The sequence below is a fragment of the Glycine soja genome, chromosome 3, assembly GCF_004193775.1.
Source record: "Glycine soja cultivar W05 chromosome 3, ASM419377v2, whole genome shotgun sequence".
Taxonomy (NCBI): Eukaryota; Viridiplantae; Streptophyta; class Magnoliopsida; order Fabales; family Fabaceae; genus Glycine; species Glycine soja.
Genome location: NC_041004.1, coordinates 41,328,462 through 41,339,334, shown reverse-complemented (window position 1 = coordinate 41,339,334; position 10,873 = coordinate 41,328,462). Strand labels below are relative to the sequence as shown.

The 10,873-nt window shown below is 29.7% G+C and overlaps 1 protein-coding gene across 1 annotated transcript; it reads left to right on the top strand.

Annotated features, from left to right (window-relative positions):
* Window positions 1-7,199: 7,199 nt before the first annotated feature.
* LOC114405544 (indole-3-acetic acid-induced protein ARG7-like) lies at window positions 7,200-7,935 on the top strand. Its single transcript, XM_028368022.1, has one exon. The coding sequence runs from the start codon at window positions 7,306-7,308 to the stop codon at window positions 7,681-7,683; it is 378 nt and encodes a 125-aa protein (XP_028223823.1). The 5' UTR covers window positions 7,200-7,305; the 3' UTR covers window positions 7,684-7,935.
* Window positions 7,936-10,873: the final 2,938 nt, after the last annotated feature.

Sequence of the window (10,873 nt, the reverse complement as noted above, 5' to 3'; positions counted from 1 at the left end):
ACCTATGTTATAATTTTACATCACATTTTAATTAAAACATTAAAACTTAAATTTATGATTTTATTTTCAATTATATGATATTCAACTTTCTTATTCTTATATAAATATTAAATTTTATCTCACACACTTTACTTCAACATATATAATAAAGTACAAGGGTACTCCTAACCAATTACATAAATATTTTGACAAATAATTCCTATGAGATACAAGGACATTAATCAATCTTCACAAAAGAATATGACATTTTAGCCTACTAACATGATATGCAAACAAAAGGATGAACAAGATAATGGATCTAGCCACACCATTCTTAATAAATCATTGAAACATTTTTAAATCTACCCTTAATCTATAAATAACTTTTAATTTTGATAATTTCTATTTCTTCATCATAATTTGGAATGCAGATTAAAGTAGTATGATTTCTGTACGTACAAGTACAACCATTAGGTTCCATACCATAAGTCAACTCTAAAATTGAAATGGTTGAGTAGTAGCATTTATCATGAAAATTACCGTAGTTAATTCACAAATAGTATAACATCATGTCTCAAAAGGTATATATATATTCCAACAATTGAGAAATATAACAAAATTTCATTAGTCGTCACATCTTACAGCTCAAGATTTGGGGTACTCCCTGTTCGTCAATTTCATGGCTAATCACTGGTTCGATGTGGTCGAAATCGGATTTAAAGGACTCAACCGACCAAAACCAAACACTATTCATTTTTAACCCTTCTTAATTGACTGTGGAATGTGGATCCTCCTAGTTGGTCATTTTGAACACTAATATGAATTTTTATTCAATTGATTTTCACTTTAAATAAAACTCTGATAATTTTCATAAAATATTATTAACTTTAAAAAAGTTCCACATCTAAATTTATTTCAGACCTAAAAATGTTACACCAGCTTGATAGGGCCACGTTGAGCTCCACTGCACCTCATGTAGCTCCACCCGTATATTATAACATCAAAATGGAGCATGAACACCTTCACGCTGATCGAAAGAGGGAACAGCTATGTAGAGTTGTGAATGATGAAAATGTGACTTTGGAGATATAAGATTAGCGAAAGAAAAAAAGTGAAAGAGAAGTCATAGGTTTTGTATATATCTCCCTGTTAATGAAAATGTTCAATTCCGTAATTAATTAGTTATTACTGCTGTCGAAGATCGATGAGATTTATATAAAAGATGAGAAAATATATATTGTAACTAATACTATACTAACAAGTTATGATGTATGAAGAAGAATATGATGGCGGAAAAATTGGAATTGGTTATGGATATTGAGAGTATGCCCTAATTAAATGTTTTTGTAAGCATGGTACCTTAGACCAGTTGATTGGATCCACGAATGAGTCACGTGTTGTCTATCCAATCTAAGGTAATCGGATTAATACGTGCTTGGTAATAGGCCGGTGTGTAAGACAAGGACCCTGGAGAAATTATAAATGTTTTCACATATACCTTTTTTGTCTTATTCATTCATGCACACAGTGACAGTGTTATATAGCCCATGTGAATAGGACTTGATCAATGATAGGTGCCATGGAAAATTGCTTTCAGCTTAGATTCCAGTCTCTATCCCCAGGATCGGGAAGAACATGGGAACAGTAATTATACATATGATTTGGACATAAAGTACTGCTGCTTCCAATTCGAGTATATGGGACAACCGACATGAATCCTATTTTGTTATTAGATATATATATATATATATATATATATATATATATATATATATATATATAGGGACCCTTTGGAAAATGGAGGCACAGTACATAAATTTGTTCCTTGTCATAATTGTGTTTTTACATGTACTAGGTCAATTTTTTGTTTTCTGAGATTGATGATGTAACATAGTATATGCTTGTAATTTTAATAATTAACAAAAATTTATTCAGAAAACAAGCGTGTTAACGAATTAAATAAAAAAAGTAGTTCGTTTCTAATCGGTTGATCTTATAATGGGAGTGGTTGAAACCTACTTTAGGCGATAAGGACTTTGTGGTAGCTCAACTGATAGTGGCTTAAATTTTTAAAAGAATTGATAAAAGATGTTAATATCAGAAATTCAATTACTCATCAAGCAATACTCATCCCAGGTTATATTAGATACTACTAGCATACATATTATGAGAACGAATCTCCTCCTTTCGTTGTACGACGACACCTTCAACCTCTATGTACCTGTCTCTGTGACGCTCGCACGTTCAGTGGTTCTGTTGTGGTTGAATTAATCAAGTTTATTATATTTTTTTTATTCGTAGGAATTAAACATAATATCAAAAAAATAAAATTTATAACAGTTACTCAGCAACTGAAGTAGATCCTTAGTATGTTTATTATCATAAATATGTTTTCTGAATTTCTTATTTTCCACAAACAACTAAAATTTCAATAGAAGGAACTTAATTCAACCATTTTTAAACTTAAATTACCAGTAAATCATTATAAGAAAGTACTATTGCCATTTGCCAGTAACATCAAATTAAAAGAGAGTGAGGTGCGGTGCTCGAAAATATTAGCAGAGACAATACACAATGCTAGTTTGATTTTTTTGGTGTAGCAATATACTGTGAGGGATATATATATATACAACATCAACAGTAGTATAGTGTCTATATTTTGGGGGAAAACAATATTGTGTAAACATAGGAATCTTTTTCTTGTTCATCAACAGTAGGATACATAGCTTTTTCAGTTTATATGTCACCAGGGGGGAGAGGATATATAGTATTTTAATTAATTATAACTGGGTGGTAATTTCATATAGCCTAAGTTGTAACTTGGAAGGGTACGGTAATTGGGTATCCTTGTACCCTTGACCTGATTTATATATATATTTGGTGATAAAAAAAAAGGAGAAGAGAGTGGGATTTACCTTATATATATATATAAATTAATATTGTTCTGGAGTAGGCTTAAAGTCCAATAATTCAAACAAATTAAGTTGAACCAACCGTCATTAATTAACCTAAATTGTTAAGTGGTTATCGAAGTCAACACTACATTAATACTCACGTACAAGACTGCTATAATGCATCTTGGTGCTGATAAAGAAAAACTATAATGCATCTTGGTATACAGGAGAACTCACATATATTGACACAACATGTCTACAAATGTTTATATTGGTATGCATTTATTGGTTACAGTTACTCTATCAAAATTATTGATGACTTGAGCAGTACTGAAATGTCTTTATAGGTGTCTAGTCATCTTTTATAAGCTATTTTTTTCTTCTTAATTACTCGACTTTCTCAAAACAATTCTCCTGTATTGCTCTCTAATATTTTTTGAGTGAAACAATCTCTTCTCCCTATATATCTATATTCTTGGGTTCGATACTTTGGTTTTGCTACCCTCTTAAAGCAAGGTTTTTGGAGTGATTGGGATCGCAATTGCAACCATATTAATCATATATACCCGCAATTTCTTGCGACAACAAAAATCGTAATAAAGCTATAACTGCGACAACAATTTAAAACTAGGTCCTATATGGCATGCATATAGTCTCCTTTTATTGACCCAACTGTAAAACCTTTATGTCTTAACTCTATTTGAATTTTTTAAGATAATACTCACCAAATTCCTGTCCTCTTGAAGTTTCTGATGACATAAACAGTTTCTTCTTGATTTTTCTTTTTATCAGCTAAGGATAAATACATATAGATGAGCGGTACCAGTGGTAGTACCATAAAAGTATTACAAGTGATCCTCTCCCGCCACAATGTTAATGTTCAACATGGGAAGCATATACAGCCACAAATAAAAAACCAGAATACGTTGGTTATGTAGTATTTGTGACCTTAATTTCATAAATAGGTGATAACCAACCATTCCAAGTCATTAAATATGCTCCCTGACTACACAACTCAACAGATTATTCTTGATTACATCCATTCTTGTTAAACACCTCATATCTTAATTTTATCCATTCTCATTTCTCTCTCTCTTCTTTTCAATTTTTGAAATCTGAATTATCTGTTATTTTACTTATTTTTTTTAAAAAACAACCAATAAATTGGAGAATTAAATCACGTTTTTTTAAACACAATGATGTGCTTGAATATTCAGTTTTCATGGAAACATATACGTAGGTAACAACATATATGCATAACTGTTAGTCATTTATTTCGGCTTGTTGACTGCTTGGAACGAGAGATTCAGAAGGGTTTGATGCAGCTCTGAATCTGAATATGTGCAAGTTACTAGGATGGGTCCGATCGAGTTTCACAAATATATAGACTAAATTAGTTTTTTTTCCTTCTAATTTGTTATTTAAGTTTAATTTGATTCTTTAATTTTTTAGAATGTAATTTCATCCTTTTTTATTTTTAAAATTGATTTAATTTGATATTTTAATTTTTTGGGTTCAATTTTTAAAATTGATTCATGTTGATTTTTTTATTTTTTTGATTCAGTTTAATTCTTTAATTTTTAAAATTGATTCATCCTTTTGAAAAATATATATTTTGTAACAATTTAAAATCTTTTAATGACAATTTTAAACTATCATAAAGGATAATTTCTTATAACTTAAACTGCAAGATTAAATTAAATCGATTTAAAAAATTAGATCAAATTAAATATGAAAAAAAAATTAAAAGATCAAATTAAATCTAAAAAATAAATTAAATAATTGAGACACTAATTTAATCTTAGTGATATTCTCCTTGTGGCCCTGGTTGCTTGTAATTGGATGCATGGTCTCTATTGAACATACTTTAAGAGAGGGAACGTTAATTTGTGCGGAGTGCAGACATATTACATGTTGGTACAACTTTACTCATTTCCTTGAGTTGTATCATTATTACTTTTTTTTATTGATAAATATTAATTTTTGTTAACAAAGAAAATCAAACTCATAATTTTTTTTCTTTAATCATCCAGTTCATCTTATATTTTTGACTCTATCATTGTTACCAATGGTCTAGTTGATGATGCCATGAGTCTAGTAGCCCATCTTCGCTTGTAGGGTCTTCTTTGTTGCCTTTCTTTCAGTTTTCTTGTTACTAAAAAAAGTGCTAAATGTAAGGAGACTTAAATGATAATTCAATACTATAATAGTATCAGAAAAAAAAATTGCAATTGAGTTATGTCCCCATGTTGATCAATATGTGGGTCATTCGCAACCAATGTATATATACAATTAACTTTTAAAGATTGTTAATCAACCAACACATTGCTTAATACGAGATCAAGAGGGCTTATACACCAACAAAATTAAGAAGAGCTTTTCAAATGTTAGGAAAATTAACTAAAGCCACGATCTTATTATTTGTATAGACCCAACATAGTTTTTAATTTAAGGTCGAATTGTACCCACTCTGTATCAGCCGAAGATATCAAACAAGCGTTAGCCATGATAAAACTCCCTAATTATTTAGCTTTCTTACTTAAGAAACAGTTTGTTGGTAATGCTCTCTAATGTTTAAGGGTATAACTCTGGTAAAACTGAAACAACCATATACCTCAATAGTTGACCTGAGCTTTTATTTATCATTTCACTCAACACATAAAATGTCAAGACCAACCTTATTTGTAATCTCATTAACAAATGACAGACATGGCTACTGGCTTGCATCATAACCAAGTTGAGGTCTCCAAATAAATTGGGTTTCTATTGGGCCAAATTATTTGAATTCCTTGGAGGTTGTTGCTTTCTGCACCTCCAAGTTTCTTCTTGCATCCTTTTCAGAATGTGTTTTTTTGCCTTTTGGGTTGGTTGTTTCTGAACCTAAAAAAGAGTTACATTTCAAAATGTAATTTTACATTTGGAATTGAAGATTCCAAAAGTCAGAAAAGGAGTGCAAGAAGCAGTTGAGAAGTGCAGAAAGCAACCACTTTCATTGGAACCTTAAAAGGCTAATGTCACTGCAGAACAATTTTTTTAAGTTACATAATTACTTAAAAAAATACAATTGTTTAAAAGCTCTCTCAAAAAAAAAATTGTTTAAAAGCTCATAATTTTTTTAAAAAAGTTTTAATCTAGATTATTTAAGCATTAAATTTTATGAAAATGCTACTTAGTATGAAAGTAATGACAAAAACTACTGCACCAATAGACATGGCTAACTTGGGTTTACTTTTTTATAAAAAAATTTCAAGTTATTTGATTTGGTTATTGGCCAATAAAAAGACTCAACCGCTTGTTCCTCCCACACACCCCTTTTAGGGTGTTTGATAATTTTTCTATATTCACCCCGTCGCAGTAGCTTTTAACTTTGATTGCTGCCCATATATTCGGCCTTTCATAAATGCATAATGGTTATCCTCCCATCTACATAGCTTGAGCCACTTTTGCATGCCTCTAATTTGAGAATTTGCTGAAAAATTAATATTGGCATTCTTTAATTTATCTCAAATAAAATAAAGTGGAGCATCGTAAATTATTGATGCAATTAAAAAAACTATACCAATCATTTTTAAATACTTAAAAAATTATACTCGTAATCTACTATACTCTTGCGTAACCCCATATTTTTTTATTTGAAAGTAAATTAGAGACCTCATGTTTGGACTTTGGATCGTAGAGCGAGGAATGTTTATCGCCAGAGAAAGAATATAAAATGTTATTGATGTAATGATGTATGAACACATATACGTGGAAAAATCTTTGCGCCGACATAAGCAGGATGTACGAACACCGTCAAGAAAACCTTGATTTGTTGTATGGCCGCGGATGTCCCCTTAGGATGTGCGTAATCCATGACTTTTAACTTGACATTACTTTTATTCGACACAACGAAGAGAAAATTGGTTTCACACTTTCGTTGTGTACGTTTGTTAGTAGTTACATATTAAAATATGTGATAGCCATAGAGACAGCGCAAATTAGGCCTAGTAGGATATATCGAGTACTATTTGGCTGCAAGACAATTCTCAATTATGGTACAGTCATACAAACAGCACATTAGGCCTAAAATAATGTGTACTTTAATTTGGGCTACGCATTAAGAAAATAAAATTAGCCAAGGAACAAACCGACGCGTAAAATTTTGCATTAAATGACATGTAGCTAACTGCAGCACGCGGAAAAATAGACATGGCTCCACATGCAACAAGAGAAACTTCGTGTGTGGTTCCTATACGGCTAATATTCCCATTAGAGTAAGCTTTATAAAATTCCACAAACACATATATACATATATATATGCACACAATGGACACTAGTACTGAAAGATCCAAATTAGAAGCTAGTTTTCTAAAGTTTCAACACTAACTGAACCACAGTATATTGTTGTTACTATTGCTATTGTCAAATATTAATCAAGAACATTGATATAGCTATGGAGGTTGGAAAGAAGAAGATGATGCTCAAGTCTTTGATCAAAAAGGTGATAAAGGGTCTTCCATTATTCTTGGCACCAAATGGAGTACGTAGTACGAGAAGGGTTTGTTATATGAGTGACATTGATGAGGAAAATGAACATGCAACAAAGGTGCCAGAAGATGTTAAAGAAGGACACTTTGCGGTTATAGCAATGCATGGTGAAGAAACAAAAAGGTTCGTTGTTGAGTTAGATTATTTAACCGATCCTGCTTTCTTGAAGCTGCTGGAGCAAGCAAGGGAAGAGTATGGCTTTCAACAGAAGGGTGCACTTGCAGTTCCCTGCACCCCCGAAGAACTTCAGAAGATTATAGAGAATCGACCACTGCGTAATTAACACACTTCTTCTGTTTATACACGTTAAGCTATTACATAGATCAATTGATACTTTTTTCTTTTTCTTTTCACTTTTTTTGGTAATCATTTTACAGTTTTTGCAAAGGTTATGCATCTAATTAATAGGGATGGCTCTACCTATTGCGTATACCATTTTTTTATATTTAAAATCTAGCTTGAACATATGACATTGTTTGTGTGACAACTATATTCCAGAAATATTACAGAAAGGAATACAATTGGTCTTGTGAGATCCCTCGTGTTACTAATTTTTTGAGATTCATATAGATATTAATTTGTTGCTTATTATATATGGAAAATGGGTGAACATGATAATGTTAACTCATTTAATGCATATATCAGTGCATTATTCATGTTACAATGAAATGATGAACTTGCCGGCTAGTATGCATATGGCATTCATCATTCTGGCAAGGACGTTCAGAAACAATGTGAATAAGTGTTAAAATTAATTATCTCGTTAAAAAAAAATATAATAACTTTTATACATTCCAAATAATTAATTAAGCTTATTCATGAAAATAACAGAAAATATGAAAATACAATGATATTTAAGTCATATTTTTCAAGGGCGTATGGTTATCACGTACTAATTACACAGCTTTACGTGAAGTACAAAGACATGTGCATCTCCCCAAATATTATTATATATGTGAGGAAAAAGATTGGTGGATACTCTTTAGACGTTGACAATATATATTAATAAAATTATTATGTGATATATTAAAAAAAGTGAGGCATATCAATTAAGTGTTTATATTATGAGAAAAAGTTATATACTAAAAAATAAAAAATAAAAATTACAGAATCATTCAATCATAATTTATGATATAAGATAAATTTATTAACTTTTAAAATAATTTAAATAACAATTAACTATATAAAACTATTTTATACTGTCAATATATAACCATTAAATTCTTATATTATTTAGGTGTTCAACTATCAGAATTTTACGTGACAAAAACTTAATTAAATTCTGTAAGAAAATAAAATATGGTGTTAGCTCAAGTGATATACTACTATAATGCGATCTAGAGTAAGTGAGCAACATAATATACTCAGAACACCAACAATGTACCCAAATTGGTATTTTTAAATACATTTTAGTTATAAATTTTAAATTATAATATTGTTTTCAGTGAGCCCTTAGTTGAGATACCGCGGCCTGATAAATGTTTTTTTTACACATAATCTTTTTATATTATATATATATATATCATTATATTAATAGAAATTTAAATTATGCGTAAGTCCCATTCATATATAGCAATAGATTTTGTAAAATATGTAGTAAAAATTAATATTTGTGCGTGATAAATAGGGCCGAAAAAGATGGTAGAATATTGAGAGTGACCATTGAATCGCATATAATGTATAATTGAGAATGACTTTCCATTGAATCGCACATGCAACGGTTTCCTCTTACGCGTGAACAAACTATATACTATCTCATATCTCACCTGTTGCCCGTAGCCCCGTACGTACTCTTTATTTTTTTGGGTCCACTATCGTATATTTAATTTAAGCTACAGTAACAAATTGTCATGAAACTATGAAAGTTCTAAGAATTTTCCATAATTGTAAATATGCTAAGAAGAAAATAAATAAAATTGTGATAAATTTCGGCCCTCTCTGACACCGGCAGAGAGACGATCACCTCGAAGACTAGAATGCATGATTCAATCATTACAAAGTCAATCAATCCAGGTCCAGTTGTCATCTTAGCCTTGTCATTGGCTCAGACATTATCTTTTTGTACCATTCTACTTCTATTTTTCTTATCACATAATCATGTTTAAACCTATATTTAATGAAGGAATGAAGAAGAATTTAGCATCCGTTCAATAGAATGGAAATAAAATCAACTGAGTAGAAAGTTTTAAATTAAAATATAGTATAAAGGTATAAATTTTATATATTTTTTTAATCTTCTTTCTCTTCAAATGAACTAGTCTTAAAGAGAGTAACAAGTAAATATGATTGATTGAGATAAAAAACATATAAAATATTTAAATTATAGTAATTAAATAAGATTTTTTTAATAATTAACTGATTTTCCATTTTAGGCAAAAAAAATTTCATTTCCAGTGTCTCAAGAGTCAAGACAAAAAATAAAGTTTTTTTTTAATTAAACATGTAATCATTATGCTAACAACACAATCAACTATCTTTGTAAAAATAAAAAGCCCTTCCAACTAAAAATGAAAAAAAAAAAACAAAAACTCATACAACAACATAATCGGTCGTGCTTTTTTAAAAACCGTGAGAGACGCAGGAATAAAATAAGAGGGATAATTTCGACCCAAAAAAATCAACAATTTCTTGTGTCTTTTTTCAGCTTGAGATGGAAGTTTCTACACGTGGACTCACCACAAAATAACTCATTGCAGCTGTGTTTCACTAACCACAAGCGCACACCCCATCAATTTTTTAACCTTCAACTTTTATTAATAACAAAGAGAACATAGATATTGATATAGTTCTGACAACACACTTTACAATGAATTTATGAAAAAAAAATTAAGTTTGATTCTTATAGAATATATAATTAAATATTTTAAAAATATAATTAAATCTTGAATCGAAAATTAACTAACACTAAGAATAAAAAATTATGAAAATACTTCAGATTTCTACCAGAAAAAAATTTATGTTGTCTAAAAAAGAAAGGTCGACATAGTTGAGCTTAATTAACCTTTTTTCGTGTGACATTGATTTTAAGTGGAAAGCAGAAATCTCAAATTCTTGAAATGTGGAGGAGCTGGTTTTAAATGTAACCATATCAATGATTTGTGCAACCTCAAACTACGGAAAGCTAATCTATTGTTTTATTGTAATATTTTTACTTTTTTTTTACTATGCTATAATTTGAACTTGATTTATATTTTTATTTATTTATTTATTTAAGAGGAGTTTGAACTTGATATATTTGTAGAGTGTAGGAGTATTTGTATTAAATGAATAAGAAGTAACATAATTTTTATTTTTAAATATTTTAATTTATTAATTTTTTAAAATATCTGTATTTATTTTTTAGAGATAAATTCATTTTAGAAAAATGTTTATTTTTGTGGAAAATTGCTTATATATTGAATGTTATGACCTGTTGTGAGTAGTTTAAGTCTTACTACTTACAACATATTTTTTAATTAATTTGATTTAGAAAA

Excerpts from the sequence above, each read along its gene's own strand:
- LOC114405544 (XM_028368022.1), top strand. The coding sequence starts at position 7,306 with ATGGAGGTTGGAAAGAAGAAGATGATGCTCAAGTCTTTGATCAAAAAG.